Source organism: Lynx canadensis, chromosome D2, assembly GCF_007474595.2.
Source record: "Lynx canadensis isolate LIC74 chromosome D2, mLynCan4.pri.v2, whole genome shotgun sequence".
Classification (NCBI taxonomy): Eukaryota; Metazoa; Chordata; class Mammalia; order Carnivora; family Felidae; genus Lynx; species Lynx canadensis.
This window is the reverse complement of record NC_044313.2, coordinates 77905964-77924733: the sequence shown is the minus strand read 5'-3', so window position 1 is coordinate 77924733 and position 18770 is coordinate 77905964. Positions and strand designations below refer to the sequence as shown.

General features: G+C 47.8%; 1 protein-coding gene across 1 annotated transcript in view; it reads right to left on the bottom strand.

Annotated features, from left to right (window-relative positions):
• Positions 1-204: 204 nt before the first annotated feature.
• The window catches only part of CHRM3 (cholinergic receptor muscarinic 3), a 522006-nt gene continuing 503440 nt past the window's right edge, over positions 205-18770 (bottom strand). The window contains exon 5 of the mRNA XM_030334501.1: positions 205-2214. Within this exon, the coding sequence (XP_030190361.1) occupies positions 423-2195 (1773 nt within the window). The 5' untranslated portion in view covers positions 2196-2214 and the 3' untranslated portion in view covers positions 205-422. The remainder of the gene's footprint in view (positions 2215-18770) is intronic.

Here is an 18770-nt window from a genome sequence, read left to right as displayed (position 1 = left end):
GAAAGGACGTGGCCAAGTGTGTCGGCTAGTTACGCTCATCTGAGATGCCAGCGCTATTGGGAATTACAAGAACCAAGCAGATCAATTTGGGTATGTAATTGCTACGAAACAATTTTTTTTTTCCTTTCTTTAAGAAAAAAACACTTGAAGTCTATTTAAGAATAAATCTCTTTATACTTTATATTCGGTAATACGCTTTTTTTTTTTTTTTTTTTTTTTTTTTTTGCTGAATTGGTATTTGACTTTCTCTATTAAAATGGATTTATTCAATGGGTCAGTGAACAGGCAGCTCCTTCCATATCTGGGTGATAAAAACCATATTCATCATGCCCAGAAATCGCCCCCGCCCTCGCCTCATTCCCTGCTAAGGTCTGTGGGCCGACGTGCGTGCGTTTGGTCACCGCGATTGGTAAGACCCCACTCTACGAGGCCTGCTCGGGCACGCGCTTGTGGAAGATCACCGACTGTCTCTGCTGATACTGCTGCCTGCGCCTCTTGCGTTTGTCGCACTGGCACAAGAGCAGCATCTTGAAAGTGGTTCTGAATGTTTTGTTGCACAGGGCATAGCACACGGGGTTCACGGTGCTGTTGATATAGCACAGCCAGTAGCCCAGATTCCAATAGGTTTTGGGGATGCAGCTGTCACAAAAGGTGTTCACCAGAACCATAATATTGTAGGGGGTCCAGGTGATGATGAAGGCAAGCAAGATGGCGCTGAGGGTCTGGGCCGCCTTCTTCTCCTTGATGAGGGACATCCGCTTCCGCTTGGTGATCTGACTTCTGGTCTTCAGAGCAAACCTCTTGGCCAGAGTGGCTTCCTTGAAGGACAGGGGGAGGGTGGCCGTGGCCTTACCCACTGAGGAGTCGGCCTCAGAGGTCTTGGCTGTGTCCACGGCTGACTCTAACTGGACGGGAAGCTTGGAGAAGCTTTTCTGGAAACTGCCTCCATCGTCCACGCTCTTCTGGGTCTGCAGTTTGCCGGCCTTCCTCTCCAAGTCCGGCGCCCCCAGCTCCTCGTCAGGCACCCGCAGGTTGTCCGATGAGGGTAATTTGGTGGAGTTGAGGATGGTGCTGTGGCCGGGAAGCTTGAGCACGATGGAGTAGATGGCCCTCGTCTCGGAGCCGATGTCCTCCTCGTCGGAGGAGGCCGAGTTTTCCAGGGAGGCAGCAGCGTCGTTGTTGTTCCAGCTGTCGCTGCTGCTGTGGTCTGCGTCCATCTGCTCGGCACTGGGCTTCCAACTCTTGGTGGCGAACCAGAAGTGACAGCGTCCGTACTTCCTCCTGGCCGAGCGTTTCATACTTTGCTGTTGAAGCTCATAGCTGCTGCAGCTTCGAGAGCTGCCCGTGGGGTGGACAAAGTTTTCCGCCTCTGCTTCTGTCCCCGAGGCTTGCAGGCCGGCGAGCTCTTTGGTGCGTTTTTCAGTTTCCTTGTAGATCCTCCAGTATAAAATAGTCATGATGGTGACAGGCATGTAGAAGGCAGCGATGGCCGTGCCGAAGGTGATGGTGGGCTCGCTGAGGAACTGAATGAAGCACTCCCCTGGGGGCACAGTTCTCTTCCCAACAAAGTACTGCCAGAACAAGATGGCGGGGGCCCAAAGGATGAAGGAGATGACCCAAGCCAGACCTATCATCACGCCGGCTCTTTTTGTGGTTCGTTTGGCTCGGTATGTGAGTGGCCGCGTGATGGAAAAGTACCTGTCGAAGCTGATGACCAGAAGATTCATGACCGAGGCGTTGCTGGCCACGTAGTCGATGGAGAGCCAGAGGTCACAGGCCAAGTTCCCTAAAGCCCATCGGTTCATGATGATGTAGGTAGTAAACAGATTCATTGAAATGACCCCAATAATCAGATCAGCACAGGCCAGACTTAAGAGGAAGTAGTTATTGACGGTCTTTAGCTGCTTGTTGACCTTAAAGGCCACTATCACCAGGATGTTGCCGATGATGGTCACTAAGGCCAGCACGCCCGTCAAGAAGGCGATGAAGACCACTTGCCAGATGGTGTGACCTCCCAGAGGGTCATTGGTGGTGCCATTGGGAGAGGAGAAGTTCCCAGCTGCTCGAGAAATGTTGTAGCTGCCAAAGTGGGTGGCCGTTCCTGGGGGCAGCCCTGCATCCGAGGGGCCGTGTACCCAGGGGGAGCTGATGTTTGGAAACAAAGGCGAGGTTGTACTGTTATTGTGCAAGGTCATTGTGATTCTCTGACATAGTCTGGGGAGATAAGAGAGAAAAGACCCGGTTAGGAAAATGTCTGCCTTCGTTTGATTGGTTCTTTGCATCGAGTGAACACTTTAAAAGACATGGAGACCTCTTACAGGATGCTGACCCTCAGGCAGGCTAGAGACACCAAGCCCTTCCTCTTATTTTTAAAGGTGAGGAGTCTAGAGCAGGTAGGCGTTGATTTGTTTGAGCACAGTTAGCTGGAGGCATGCACGGAACATTGTTCTTTCTCTCCACACTGTCCTTACTTTTAAGAGTCTGCCACCTACACTCACACATAATGCTGTTATCCAACAAAATCTTCCTTCTCTTAGTTTAAAGAGAAGGGGGAAAATATTAGATGCTCCTGTGATACTTATCTAGCATAGCTTTATCATCATGCTACTCCAGACCCTGATGTCCCTCATCTGAATTTTCTCCACCCGGGCACTTACCTATCCCGGGCTGCGGACGTAAGCAGCGATAAAGAGGTGCCGAGCACTGAAGCCTCACCAGCCTGAGCAACATCAACCCGGAGCAAGGGATGAGATAAGTGTAAGTGACCTCACATTGTATCCCCTCTTCAAGACACAGATAGGAAATAGCGTACTGGATCCGTGTAGTGGTTGGTAACAGTACGGAAGGCAGCTGCCATATGCTTGATAATAGGCAGGATCTTTACCAGAATATTCGGAACTGCCCAAACTGGTTTTGGAGATTTCCACTATTTGTAGATATTTTAAATTCAGCGATAAAAAGTATTGTAGCACCACGCATGCACATTTGTGTACAAATAGTCGCAAAATTGCAATTAGTTCTTTTGGACACTTGTCACCAAGATATAGAAATGACTAAGAATCATTACAATTAATGCGTCACCAGGAAGACCCCCGTGCTGTCACAGGAAACCTTGGGGGAGACCTGCCCCATCCTCTCGGAGCCTCTGGGGTCGTGAGGCCTACAGATGCTCACGTCACCAGCCACTGTGGACCTGACTCAGTCCATCATTCCTCAGTGGGTGTCATTCTATGAATTCAGTGTTTGCTGATCACAGCAAAATACTACTGGGAACACTTCTGTTGTGTTTAGGCTCTTGATTTAAAAAGCGTTCAACCGGGGGCACCTGCGTGGCTCGGTCGGTTAAGCGTCTGACTCTTGGTTTCGGCTCAGGTCATGATTTCACGGTTCGTGGATTCGAGCCCTGCATCAGGCTCTGAGTGGAGAGAGCACAGAGCATGCTTGGGATTGTCTCTCTCTCCCTCTCTCAATCTCTCTCTCTCTCTCTCTGTCTCTCTCTCCCTGCCCCTCCCTCACTCTCTTGCATGCTCTCTCTCTCTCTCTCTCAAAAATAAACTTAAGAAGAAGTGTTCGGGGCGCCTGGGTGGCGCAGTCGGTTAAGCGTCCGACTTCAGCCAGGTCACGATCTCGCGGTCCGTGAGTTCGAGCCCCGCGTCAGGCTCTGGGCTGATGGCTCAGAGCCTGGAGCCTGTTTCCGATTCTGTGTCTCCCTCTCTCTCTGCCCCTCCCCCGTTCATGCTCTGTCTCTCTCTGTCCCAAAAATAAATAAACGTTGAAAAAAAAAAAAAGAAGAAGTGTTCAACTGTAAACTCTTACATATAAAGATGTGCACACGTCACATGGTAAGAGTCCTGACTCAGGCCTTTAGACACTGCAAGTCAGAGTCTTTCAATGGAGAGCAGTCAGAATGACATGTAGTCTCTTGGGGCGGCCTCAGCCTGTAGCAGGAAGACCTTGTAGTCCCAAAGGCGTAGGTTCAAATCTCAGTTCAACTACTTTCTGGTGGTGGGATCTTGGGTATTTCTTAAAAAAATTTTTTTTAATGTTTATTTATTTTTGAGAGAGAAAGAGAGAGCATGAGCAGGGGAGGGGTAGAGAGAGGGAGAACACAGAACTGGAAGCAGGCTCCACGCTCTGAGCTGTCAGCACAGAGCCCGACATGGGGCTTGAACTCATGAACCATGAGAACGTGACCTGAGCCGAAGTCGGACAGTTAACCTACTGAGCCACCCAGGCGCCCCTGTTTCTTAACTTTTTTTAGTGCCAGTTTCCTCACTGAAAAACAGGAATGAAACATTCTGTACAATGCAATAAACCATTGAGAAATTTAACACAGAATTCCATAGTAAGTGGTCAAAGAAATTTTGTCTCTCATCAAAACATTTTAATACGTGCAAAGAAAGTACTTCATGCAGAGCGTGGCACACAGAACGTGCTACATAAGGGTAGTGTCTAGTGTTACTTTACTCTTCTTTTTTTTTTTTTTTTTAAATTTTTTTTCAACGTTTTTATTTATTTTTGGGACAGAGAGAGACAGAGCATGAACGGGGGAGGGGCAGAGAGAGAGGGAGACACAGAATCGGAAACAGGCTCCAGGCTCCGAGCCGTCAGCCCAGAGCCCGACGCGGGGCTCGAACTCCTGGACCGCGAGATCGTGACCTGGCTGAAGTCGGACGCTTAGCCGACTGCGCCACCCAGGCGCCCCACTTTACTCTTCTTCTTACGAACAATGAGCTCACTTTGCTTTCAGGATGCTCAAAGCTCAATTTAGTGCAATAATAGTGATTAAAACAGAACATATATTGGATACTTCCTATGTGGTACACGTGCAAATTGCCATGTTTTCATCTCGCTTCATCTTTAAAATAATCACATTTTACAAGAAACTGAGACACAGAGAGTTATTTGTCCGAGAATCAAGCTAATGAGCGACGGAGGAGGGGAGCAGAGATTCATTCATACCCAGACAATCTCGAGCCCACCACCTCTGTGTTTCACTGGGATGTTTCTCTGCTTCCCACCAGCCTGTCCCAATGCTGCATACACCTGGCCTGACTAGCTGAAACTCTTGATGAACCTCTTTCAAGTGGAATTAATGTGCATTTAAAGATCAATGAGATACCATTTGTCACCTACGAGGCAAAATATAAGTGATTTGATGCATGGAGTATTGACAACAGTGTGAAGGAAATAATTTCACGGTCTTGGCTGTAGGGTAAACTGGTCAACAATCCGAAAGGTAATTTAGCAGCATGTGTCCAAATAATGCACAAATTCCAAGATTCCGGAAGCTGACAGCGTGTACGTGTAGCATGTATGTACTGTGTGTGTGTGTGTGTGTACTTACACATAAAATACATAAATGGTTGGGCATACAAAAGCATACACATACAATTTTACATGCACTTACATTCATACACATATACACATGTATTTACTTCAGGACTATTTGAAATTGTAAAAAAAAAATTTTAATAGTCTAAATGTTCTAGTGTATTGTTCTATTACAGAGAAGAAGAGTTTAAGAACTCCTGAATACCCAGCAATGACACTACTAGGAATTTATCCGAAAGATACAGGAGTGCTGATGCATAGGGGCACGTGTACCCCAATGTTTATAGCAGTGCTTTCAACAATAGCCAAATTATGGAACGGGCCTAAATGTCCATCAGTTGATGAATGGATAAGGAAGATGTGGTTTGGGGCACCTGGGTGGCTCAGTCGGTTAGGCACCTGACTTCGGCTCAGGTCATGATCTCACAGTTCGTGGGTTCAAGCCCTGCGTCGGGCTCTGTGCTGACAGCTCTGAGCCTGGAGCCTGCTTCGGATTCTGTGTCTCCCTCTCTCTGTCCCTCACCCACTCACACACACACACTCTCTCTCTCTCTCAGGAATAAATAAACATTAAAAAAAAGATGTGGTTTTTATATACAACGGAATACTACTTGGCAATGAGAAAGAATGAAATCCTGCCATTTGCAGCAATATGGATGGAACCAGAAGGTATTATGCTGAGTGGAATAAGTCAGTCAGAGAAAGACAGATATCGTATTTTCACTCACATGTGGAACCTGAGAAACTTAACAGAAGACCATGGGGGAGGGGAAGGGGAAGAATAGTTACAGAGAGGGAAGGAGGCAAACCGTAAGAGACTCAAATACAGAGAACTGATGGCTGATGGAGGCAGTGGGGGAGAGGGGTAAATGGGGGATGGGCCTTGAGGAGGGCGCTTGTTGGGAGGAGCCCTGGGTGTTGTATGTAAGTGATGAATCAAGGGAATCTACCCCCAAAACCAAGAGCACACTATACACACCGTATGTTAGTCACCTTGGCAATAAATTATATTAAAAAAAAGGAACATCTGGGGCGCCTGGGTGGCTCGGTTGGTTGAGCGTCGGACTTCGGCTCAGGTCATGATCTCGCAGTCCGTGGGTTCGAGCCCCACGTCGGGCTCTGTGCTGACAGCTCGGAGCCTGGAGCCTGTTTCGGATTCTGTGTCCCCCTCTCTCTCTGCCCCTCCCCTGTTCATGCTCTGTCTCTCTCTGTCTCAAAAATAAATAAATGTTAAAAAAAAAAATTAAAAAAAAAAAGGAACATCTGAATAACGCATAGATGAAATTACCGCAATGCACTAACTGCCAATCATAGGTGATGGAAGGGGTCCTCTTCCTTACTTATTTTCACCTCTTTGGGTTTTATTTTTTATTTATTTTTTTTTTACACAATTTTTTTAATGTTTATTTACTTTTGAGAGAAAGAGAGAGAGAGAGAGCTGGGGAAGGGGCAGAGAGAGGGAGACACAGAATCGAAGCAGGCTCCAGGCTCTGAGCCATCAGCCCAGAGCCCGACGCGGGGCTCAAGCTCACGGACCATGAGATCGTGACCTGAGCTGAAGTCGGACGCCCAACCGACTGAGCCACCCAGGCGCCCCACCTCTTTGGGTTTTATTAGGTGCGGTCAACTCATCCTTATCTCCAGCTTTCTCTCACCGCGGGATGTCTGTATTCGGGAAGTGAGACTTGCTATTTGGGTACTCTGTTGCATTTACGGTTCCTTCCCAGATCCATATGCAGAAGATCTGTTTCTTCTCCCTCCACCCGGTTCCCAGCTTCCCATAGGATTCCTAAAGGTGTCTGCCCGTCTTCCCCATCACACTCGCACCCATACGGATGGATGAGAACGGATCCGTCTCGAACCAGACACCTCAGCTCAACGTCCTGTCTCTGAGGTTAACAGCCACTTTCTCCTGGGGAGTCGAGGTGCCTGTCCAGTGTCCTCCACTGCATGTGCTCAGATGGGCGTTACTTTTTTCTTCTTCACATCATCACCCGTTGTCATGGATTCCTCTTCTTCCTCACGTACCCCTGCTAATTTTCTACACACTGAGTGGCTTTTATCTCCCCAGCGTCTTCCCTTCCAAAGCCTCCTGGACATAGCAGCAAGGTCCACGCTTGGGTTGCACTACAGCGAACGTCATATTTCTCCCTTCTTCCTACTCGCCCTCCCTACCCCAGCCCCTGCTGTGTGCTCTGAATCCCACATATCCTCTGCAGCACCTTTCAGAATTCTTAAGAACACTAAGTCTCTGTCATCATGTCCCACGGAATTGATCATGTTCTGTACAGTTATTTTCACAGCTTCTGCCATGCTGATGTTCTCATACATCATGATAACGGCCAATAATCCCAGTGCTTTGTATTTGTGCTGATGGCACATCTGTCTTCGTTCATCTTTGTTTCTTCTTACCAATGTCATGCAGAGGCTGTCTACTATGTGTCTCTCCTTCGGCCATTCTTTTAGAAATGGCCTGTCATCCACAGTATGTAATTTCTGGATGACCATCAATCATGTGGTCCTGACTCCTCTACTTCAGCAATGGGCCTGAAGAACATGCAAACAGGAGCAGCAAGAGTAAATTTAGGGAACTGATATGCGTCCTGGAAAAGGAGGGCAATTCTGTGTTCCTGGGGATTTCTAGGTGCCGGTGACCTATTTATATCCACGCGGAAAACCTGAGAAGCAAGCGTAGAGCGGAGATACGGGGGAAGGAGAGAGATGGCAGGCAGTGCGGAGCACAGAGACGGCATGATCATGATGTCTTCTCAAACCTGGATGGAGCCACTCCTGAGGTCAACCCCTCCTCCTTGACCTTGCAGGATATATATGTGAGCCAACCATTATCTTTGTGGCTGGGGCTACCGGAGATAGGTCGCTGTCATCTGCAGCCAAAAGGGTCCCAATTAACATAACTGTCATCCTCAACATCAACACTTCTCATTAAGCCACAACTAGCTTTAGGCCATTATGATTGGTGCCATTGAATTCAATGACTCAGGACTCTCCCCTCCATGGGCTTACCCCCAGATGAGATATGGGATATGAATAAAATAGTTTTTAAAAAGCACAAAGTGTTTCAGGCAATGTCATATTGCTCCCCGCAGGTCATCACATTACGTTTGTAAAAATTCAAGAGCAAATTAATTTGCTCAGTTGACCCATGTTGATGAAGAAACACGTAGGAATTTAAAAAATATGCCTGAGATCAATTCTTTTTGTTTGGCTCACTTCATCCTGTGAATCTGTGGCACACCACAAGTTGTATAATATTCCATTCTAATTATACTTTGTTGGAACACAGGATATAAAAGAAACCAGAATTGAGAGAAGACACCCATGCATAGGGCTATGTCTCTATCCTGGGCTCATTAAATACTCGTTCTGGTGCTGCTGGAGTCTGTGGGCTTCTTGATTAATCACTAGAAACCCTGTGAATCACAAACTATCAGGCGATCTTTGACTTAAGTTCTTTGGCATATCTACCAGTGGCCATTGTTCTCTTTATCATTCAATGCCAATTCAATATCTAATATCCCTTAAAAGTTTCAGATATGTGCTTTTTCTTATTTTAAAAATATTCTAGTCTCTGTCCATCATACCATGGATATAGATTATGAACTGAGCAAAAATTTTACTGTTGCGAAAGAGCCATTCACAGAGAATAACCTGTAGTTACGTGCTCTCCCCCCCCCCCTTGTGATACAACATCTAAAGGACAGTAATTAAAAAGCTAATGGTTAATAATCATGTATTCACTCCCGAAAACTACACTTGTTTCCTTCTAATATCTTCATATGTGAAAGCGAAAACGAAGAATGTGAATCTGGTAGGTGAACAGGTCACTGAGGAGAAGAAAGCCTTTCAAATGGGAGATGGAAAGTAGTGAGCAAAGCAAATTACGAGCGAAAACCTGTTATGACTTCTGCCTCTGAGAGGGAGAAATGTCTAGGAAATCATGGTTGCTCATCTGAGGCCACCACATAATGAGATGCACTAACTGCACTTCTATCAATAAATATGATGCTGTTGTTATCAGTAATAACTTTTCCCTGGAAGGCAGCCAAAGGTAGTTGAAGAAGCATGGTCTTCAGAGCCTGTTTGATTTGGGTTTGAGTTCTGGGCTGGCTGAGAAGGAGTACAAACTTGGCAGAATGCCTCGCTTCTCTGAGACACATTTCTTCCTCTGTCAAGAGGGCTTCCCTATATGGAACCACAAAGGACCCCAGAGAACGAAAACCATCTTGAGAGAGAAGAACGAAGCTAGAGGCAACACAATCCCTGATTTAAAAATACATCACAAAGTTGCAGTAATTAAAGGAGTACGATCCTGGCCTGAAGACAGACATACTGACCCAGGTAACCAGAAAGAGCTCAGAATGCCAAGGACACACAATGAGGAAAGGACAATCTCTTCCACAAACGATGCTGGGAAAACTGGACGGCCACGTGCAAAAGAATGAAACTGGACCCCAGTCTCATGCCATGCACAAAAGTCAACACAAAGCAGACGAAAGCCTTACTGCACATAAGACCTGCAACTACAAAACTCCTAGGAGAAAACAGAGGATGGGCTTCATGACACTGTCCTTGGCAATGATTTCTGGGCATTTATCCAAAAGAACCGAAATTAGCATCTTGAAGCGCTTCAAGCCCTTACTCCAAGCCTTACTTCCTTACCACTGGCCCTTATTTCCTTGTTCATGTAGCACTACTAACAATCGCCAAGATACAGAAACAAACTAAACATCTATGGATGGATGAAGGGATGAAGAAAGTATGGGGGGTACGTAGAGCGGCATAGTTTTCAGCCTTAAAAAAGGAAATGATGCAATATGTGACAGCACGATGAGCCTTGAGGACATTATGCTGAGTGAACTAAGCCAGTCACAGAAGGACAAACACTGCGTTACTCATATGAGGCGTCGGAAATAGCAGAACTCGTAGAAGCAGACAGCAGATTAGCCATGGCGGGTGCAGGGGGAGAGAGGGAATGAGGAGTTACTATTCAATGGGGCACACGTTATGCAAGATGAATGAGTGCTGGTGACCTTCTGCACAACACGGTGTCTGCAGTTAACAACACTGAAGCCCGCACTTAACATTGTCCTAAGGGGGGGGGGGCGCCTGGGTGGCTCAGTTGGTTAAGCGTCCAGCTCTTGACTTCATGATCTCACAGTTCATGAGTTCTAGCCCCACATCGGGCTCTGTGCTGACAGTGTAGAGCCAGTGGGATTCCCTCTCTCTCTCTCTCTCTCTCCCTCTCCCTCACTCATGTGCTCTGTTTCTCTCTCTCTCAAAATAAATATACTTAAAAAAATTTTTTTAAGGAGGTCGATCTCATGTTAAGGGTTCTTATCAGAATAAAAACAAACAAAAACCCTGGCCACCGCCTGCTCTCTGTGGGTCATGAAGAGGGTAAGAAACATGGTGTGACAGGCTAATTCTCGGAAGTATTAACTGATATGCTGCCTGCTTTCCACTAATGCCAACTTCTCGTGTCCTCAGTGCTGGGTTGTGACCGCAGGAACACAAGGAGAAAGAAATCAGACCATGCTCAAAGTGTGCTTTTAAAAGCAGACTTCAAATACTCTGGTAGAGGGGCGCCAGGGTGGCTCAGTCGGTTAAGCATCGGACTCTTGATTTCGGCTCAGGTCATGTTCTCACACTTTGTGAGATGGATCCCGGAGTCGGGCTCTGTGCTGTCAGCTCAGAACCTGCTTGAGATTCTCTCTCTCACCCTCTGTCTACCCCTTCCCCGCTTGTGCTCTGCTTCTCCCTCAAAAATCAATAAACATTAGAAAAACTTTAAAAAAGAAATACTCTGGCTGAAACAGGGCTTTAGGGATAAGTTCTTTTTATCTACAGACATTTAAGTCTTTGGGCACCAGAGAATGGTGTACTGGCCTAATCAAATACGAAAGATCCCTCCTCACCCCGTTAAATCTAAGTAGGTGGACAAAACGGCCACAAAAAGTGATTCAGCAGGATCATGGAAAAAATAGGTGTGCCATGAGCCAGCAATTTAAGTTCTAAGTATCTGTCCTCTAGAAAATCTTGCATATATTCAAGGAGATGTGCATAGGATGTTTGCTGAAGCATTTGTTGGCATGACAACAATTAGGAAAAAAAGAACATCAGTTTGAGAGTGGATTAAGAAAATTTGGTAATACATAAAAGGGAATACAGCAAATAAAAGTTTATCTATCCATGATCTATCAATTTAAAACATTTTAAATGTTTATTTATTTATTTTGAGAGAGAGATAGAGCAAGCTGGGGACGGGCAGAGAGAGAGAGAGAGAGAGAGAGAGGAGAGAGAGAGAGGAGAGAAAGAATCCCAAGCAGGTTCCACACCATCAGAGCCCAATGTGGGGCTCGAACTCACAAACTGTGAGATCGTGACCTGAGCTGAAACCAGGAGCTGGATGCTTAACCGACTAAGCCACACAGGTGCCCCTCATCTATCTATTTAAACATAAGATCTGAAGCTCTAATTCTAGAAGAAAACAAAGAGGATAAGTGAGCTTCATGACCTTGGTCACGGTGATGATTTCATGGCTGGATATATACGAATATAGTTCTAAAAGCTCTAAAAATATATTGTTGAGTAGGAAAAAAATGCGTGTGGGGTGATGAATAAACATGATATGATTCAGGTACCAATAAAACATATACAAAAATAGTATGTACCTTATATAGATGCTTATATGTTTAAAATTGTCATAAAAAGACAGAAAGATGCAAATCCCATAGTAGCAGTGATGTCTCAGTTGGGGAAGATGATGAGGGCGCGGGTGATGGACAAAGGGACTTCAGCCTAATCTGTAACGTTCCTAATGGGAAAAGTATGCGTTTCCAAAGCCAGAGGGAGGCAGGGAAGAGAGTAAAGATGGGAAGATGCTGGAATTTTCCGCCCGCCACCCTGGTGTTGGTTCTCCGTGAGGAGAGGGTCAGGAGAAACCAGGTCTGAGGATGCTGGTGATGCAGGGGTGACGGGGGGCCGCACACGCTCCCTGCCTGGCGCCCGGTGGGAGGTAGGGGGGCGTCTCTGCCTCTGGGTCACGAGGGCAGTAGCTGCGACAGCCTGCACGCACTTGGAGCGGCTGGTCCCTCGGCCTCACAACTCCAGAGCTCAGCTCAGGCCGGCTGACACCCGGGATCTCAGCTTTTAACACCCCGACCCGGGAACCCTGCCACCAGCTGAAATGGCAAATGGGTGTTGTAAGCTGCTGTGTGGCGATTCCCCATGCCGAATGGGGCGTGAAAACGGAGACTGCAGTTGGTGTATACAGATGAGATTCCTTGCTGGCACGGGGCAGCATTCGTGGGTGGAAAAGGTAATACCCACGTTATACGTGAATAGTTAACGTCCTATCTGACACGTGGCAAACCCCAGTTCTCCAGTCAGTCGTGCACCCTGTCTCCCCACGGCTGCGGGGGGCCCTTCTCCCATTTGTTCCTCCGTGGGAACATCCACAGGGGCCATGCATCTTCACAGCACACTGTCTTCTATCCCCAGCCAGGGGAGTGCATTTCCAGCGGCCCCAGACCCTCCACAGCGAGCTGTACCCATTGGATCTAGTAAGGGGGTGTCCGTATGTGGCCAGGAAACAAGGCCTCCTCCTCCTCCAACTTTCACTCAGGTACGGGTACCGGAGACATTTTCCATAACCTTCTCCCCGGCCCCCTGTGCCAGATCCATCTTCTTAAAAGCACCCTCGTGCTCTCGGAGGTTCAGCGATGGAAGTCTTGTTGGTACGACATCAGAGAAACCGATCAGAAGGTCCTAAGGGCTTCCATCAGGACTATCTAGAAAGACTTATTAGACATGAAGTCACCTACTCTCTTTCCGTACATACCCCTGCCGTTCAGAAGTAACATGTAACTTGCTAAGAACCGGGGGTCCTGGGTAAGATCCAAATGAAACGATGATGAACGTGGGGCTCCTGTTTAAGGCCTTTCCCCGAGGAGGGGATGTGATTTTGAGGCTCGGCACTCTTTCTCATCCTGACTCAACAGCCTACACACTGTGGAGCTCGTCCATCAAAAGCCTACATGCTCTAGGGCTTGTTTCGAATCAAGGAAGTTCCTAATCTATGGTCACCGAACTGACGTCCACTGGTGAGGACGTGTGAGGGAAGCCCCGCCTTTTCATGCTCGGGAAGGAACAGGCGGCGGGAACAGAGGTCCCTGCAAGCTAAGTGATCCCAGGCAGAAGGCCTAGGAAGGCGGGCTGCCCAAGGGCAAAGGGGTGGTGAGGCAGGAGCAGAACAGGGATCCAGAGATTTCCGACCCGTCGGGTGGGAGCCGGGGCCCGTGGGGGTTGGTGGGACATTCAGGGCATTGCTATGGAAGTGTCCCAGCCTGCAGACCTCAGGCGAGGCATTCAAAAACAAGCAGGATCCTGCCAGTGGGTGGGGACACGAAGTCCTCCCCCACTATTCCGGGAGGAGCGCCCTATCCCTCCACGTGGATCAGTGACATCTGTGCGTATACAGGTTGGTTCCCGATTTCACCTCTGAGTGTACATTTTTCCAGACCATCTTCACCGCATTGTATTTACGAGCACACACAGAATTGCTTCGCTGAGTTTTTCAAAACAGAAACCAGAAACCAATCAGTGGGCCAACCGGAGAATAAAAAAGACAAGACACAGAATTGAACAGGGCATATCAGAACACATAATAACTGTAAGTACTGTTTCTGAAGACTTCTTTTTAGGACACACATATTCACATACACAGGTACGACATAAAATGTAATTTGTGCTGTCGGTCCTGGTCAGCAATGTTTGAAAGTCACTGCGGTGGATAGTTTGGCCTCTTTTCTTAGTATTTAAAATGAAAAATTGGAACAAAATGTGAACTATTTGAGAGTGCCAAGAGTTGAAAGTAACGTTATGAGAAATGTAATCCCCCTAAGTTATGGGAGAAGTTTTTGGGATTATAAATCTGTAAACTACCTAGATGACGTTTTAAAAACTTAAAAAATGTAAATATCCGATATGAAAACACGTGTAAGAGTGCTTAGAGACACCTAAAAGGCCAATGTAAATGTGAGGCATTTTTTAAATGAATTCCAAGAGACAAAGCCATTTCATTTCCTCTAAGCCATCGTGAAAAAAAAGGATCGGGGGCTGTCAATTTTTAAACCTCCTGAAATGATTAAAAACGTGTAAATTAACTTTTTCTAGAACTTTAATTCCACTTCTGTTGTTGTTATAACTATTACTATTACTATTATTACTATTAAATCACGAAGGGCCAAGGGAAAAAAAAAACAAAAATACCTTTCCGGTTCACAACCATGCTTTTTTCTAAGATCAACTATTCAGCCCTTCCTCCACATTCAGCATCGAGTACGCATCACTTCTCAGGGTTTGCTGTGGGTCTCTCCTCCCCTTCTTTGTTCAGAGGGTCTCTGTGTCCTTATTCGCCAGTCTTCCATGAAAAGGACTTTCCCCAACGCTACGTTGTTCAGATGACAGGCAATTCCAGAGCCGGCCACTAGGTGGCGAAGCAGACCCGGAGAAGCGGCTCGGCGGGCGGGCGCGAGGCTGCAGCCCTTCTCCCCAGGCCGGTGAGCGGGAACCTCCGCGCGGCTCAGTCATGCGGTGCGTGGAGGGACAGCCAAAGGGTCAACAAACCCGCTGCAGTCAAACGTGTCTTTAAAGGGAATCAAACCTTTGCAGACTCGCACAGTCAGAACCAAACTTTGTGAACCCAGCTCTTGTTTCGAGCTGCCAGGAGGAAAGTCGTGCCCTAATATGGTGCAATTGCTCCTGTTGCGAACAGAACATTCCGGAATGCCAAAATGGGAATAAAACGCCACTTCAAAAAGAGAAAGCTTGTTTTTGAAAAGTCGATGGATCATGCCGCCTCCCTTGGTTGCTGCCTCTCATAGGTTTTATGCAATTTGACAACAAAAAGGAAGGCTGCTTGGCAAAGTATTGGCCTCACTACTGTCTATGCACAACAGCTGGCTGCTGAAATAACACGGTGGAGCCTCAAAAACAAACGTCTACATTGGACTAATTATCTGCATCAGCACTCTCGAGCCGCACACCTTTTGTTATTAGAATTTTTAGAGCAACAGCAAGAAGTAGAAAACAGCTCAGAGGGGTTCACTCCCTATCCCTTTACTTACTCGCTTCTGAGGGAAAAGAGAGAGAGAGGGGCCAGCCGGATTCTCTTCTACCGCAAACCTTCAGGATCTAGGATTTACTTCTTATTTTCTCGATATTCTGAAAATTTACTGTTACTTCTTTTGAATACGGTGTGTGCGTTTGTGATGGGTGAGGAATCGTGTCTGTAAACTGACAGAGCTAATGCACTCAGAGAAATAATTCTGATGAAAAATCTAGTGAAAACAGACTTGTGGACTACATATTTTTTTAAATAAAAAATTTTAATGTTTATTATTTATTTTTGAGACAGGGAGACAGAGTATGAGCAGGGGAGGGGCAGAGAGAGAGAGGGAGACACAGAATCCGAAGCAGGCTCCAGGCTCCGAGCGGTCAGCACAGAGCCTGACGCGGGGCTCGAACTCACAGACCGCGAGATCATGACCTGAGCCGAAGTCAGATGCTTAACCACCTGAGTCACCCAGGCGCCCCTGGACCACATGTTTCTAACGTGTCCATTTATATACTACTAGGACACCTGGCAAAGAATGTTCTTTTGACTTCACATTTATGTTTTATGATTGCTTTCAGTTAGACTAGTTATGATTTTTTTCAAGGTCCATATTTATCAGAGTATTTATTTTTGTAGCTGGACGTATTTCATAGATCTGATTTCCTTTGAAACTTTAGCCGATTTGCACCTCCCCATCCCCACGTGCCGGAAGACTGTTTGCAAAGAAGTAGCAGTTACTCGGGGGCGTGCACATAAGGGGAGACTGAGTCCGGCCCGATCCCGTTAGGTCAGCAAACGTACCCCTTCTGCCAGGTGGGCAATCTCCTGAGCACTCTGATCCTGCTTCCTTAACCATAAAATGAGGATTATCCTACTTGAGGATTAGATAGAATGTGTAGAGAACATTCAGCATAGCCTGACGGGTCCAGAGCAGTTTCTTGAGAATGGTTAAGACTATTAAGTTTCTGTGATTGTTCAATTTTACAGAATGGTTTTTTCAAGGCTAAACGAGAGCCAGCCTCTGTGGAGTTCTAAACCCAGGGTGACTCTGCCCTCGGGTGATGTTTGGTAATGTCTGGACCCATTCTTCTTGTCACAACTTGGGGAGAATGTGCTACCAGTGTGTAGCAGGGGCGGTGGGGGGGGGGGCAGAAACGCCGATAAATATCCTACAGCACAGCCCCCGACGACAAAATTATCCGGCCCCAGAGGTCTGTCGTCCAGAGGCTGAGAAACTCCCGTGTATAGACAGATAACAGAGATCCAGAAAAATGGATCCAGTGCCTGGAAAACGTCCTGGCACTCATGAACCTGGCAAGCCGGTTGGCAAAGTCTCTTCAAGAACCAGCTCACGGGGTGCCTGGGTGGCTCAGGTGGTTAAGTGTCTGACTTCGGCTCAGGTCATGACCTCACGGTTGGTGGGTTCGAGCCCCTCGTCGGGCTCTGTGCTGACAGCTCAGGACCTGGAGTCTGCTTTGGATTCTGTGTCTTCCTCTCTCTCTGCCCCCACTCGTGCTCAGTCTCTCTCTCTCAAATAAATAAAACGCTAAAAAAAAAAAAAAAGAATCAGCTCACATCTAATTCCTCTGGAAATCCCACTCCCCACCTACGGGAATCAATCTTGTCATCATTTGATCAACCCTTCAGTCATCATCTGAGACAGTCTGTGCGTTTGAGCGCTTACTGTGGCCTCGGACTGGGGACAGGGTTCTTGCTCCCCAGAAACCACTCCTTAGGGACACCGTTAACTACGGTGAATTGCCGCAAGAGAAGGAGTCCGGTGAATAACCAGCTTTGCTTGAGTCGGCGGGGGTATCTGGCGAGTCTTGAGAAATAAAACCCCAGGCTGCCAAGCAGGAAACAAAGAGCACAGCATTCCAGGTAGAGGGAACAGCCGTTGCAGGGCGTAGCCGGCCGCCCTACACGCTCCCGTCCCTCCGAGCACAGTGTGTTTCAGTTTTTCTCCCTCAATTCACCGCAGGGGAGGCGCCTCCAGGGAAGGTTCCTGCTTCTCCCACTCGCCGTTTTACTCGGAGATCTGCACGACTTCTTTCCCACAGCAGACCCAGAACTGTGGCCTGAGCTCCCGCGTCCCTGGCATCAACACAGCCGCACTTAGGACAGAAGCGCTGATAACGGAAGGGCCCGAGGAGATGCGGGCGCCCAGGGTAAACGGTGGCGGCAGGGAGGCAGAGACCGAGGTCGCATCTGATGAGAGGCCACTGGAAGGGAAGGAGCACAGCGGGCTCCTCCAGAGGCGGCTGCAGGGGGAGGTGGAGAGATCGCCTAGTGCCCTTGGGGCTGGGCTGGTCCAAGAAGATAAGAATTCGGTGGCACCCATGACTTTGGACAGAAAGGAGGTGTGGCTGGGAGAGAGGAGTCCCCATCGTCAAGGGCCTGCCTCAGCCTCTTCCACGGCAGAGAGAGGGAGAGAGAGAGGGGGGTTCTCAACCACCCTGTCCCTCTAGATGTCCCTCCGTGAGGGGCACAAGGCAAAGACAGGCTTGCCTGGGGGAAAGAGCCACACGGAAAACACCATCATCTTGTCATCGTTCTCCGCTGCCCCCTATGCACTCTGGCCCTCACACTGGTGACCCTGGACCCACACCCTGTGCTGGGAGTCCTGTGAGGCGATTGTCCGGGTTTGGGTGCTGCCTTGTCATTTCCTCAGTATCCGCACCAGAAAATGAGCAGGGGTAACACCGTGTGGCTGTTAGGCACATTCAAGGAGATAACAGAGAAAGCGGGGGCACAACCGTCATCACTCAATAGGCGTTTATTTATTAAAAAAAATTTTTTTTAATGTTTATTTGTTTTTGGGACAGAGAGAGACAGAGCATGAAGCAGGGGGCGGGGGTGTCAGAGAGAGGGAGGGAGACACAGAACCTGAAACAGGCTCCAGGCTCTGAGCTGTCAGCACAGACACGGGGCTCAAACCCGCGAACCGTGAGATCATGACCTGAGCCGAGTCAGGCACTTAACTGCCTGAGCCGCCCAGGCACCCCTCAGGAAGCGTTTTATAAGAAGGTGTCGGTCCTCTCTTGCCTGCCATGTGATCACGCCCAGAGCTGGAGTCCCTGGGACGTACCTGGGCCTTCCCCGGTCAGAGATTTGACACATCGCTTTTTGTTTCTACGGATCTTCATCCTCCTGACAGGTTGTAAGCCTCTTGGGGGCAATGAGCAAAGGCATTTTTATCCTTACTTTTTGAGTTTCCAAGTCTGTCTTAGAATTCACAACTCAGGAGGAAAGCGGCCCCTTGGTGGTAACATGTTCAGTAGATTGACCCTTAAGGCAT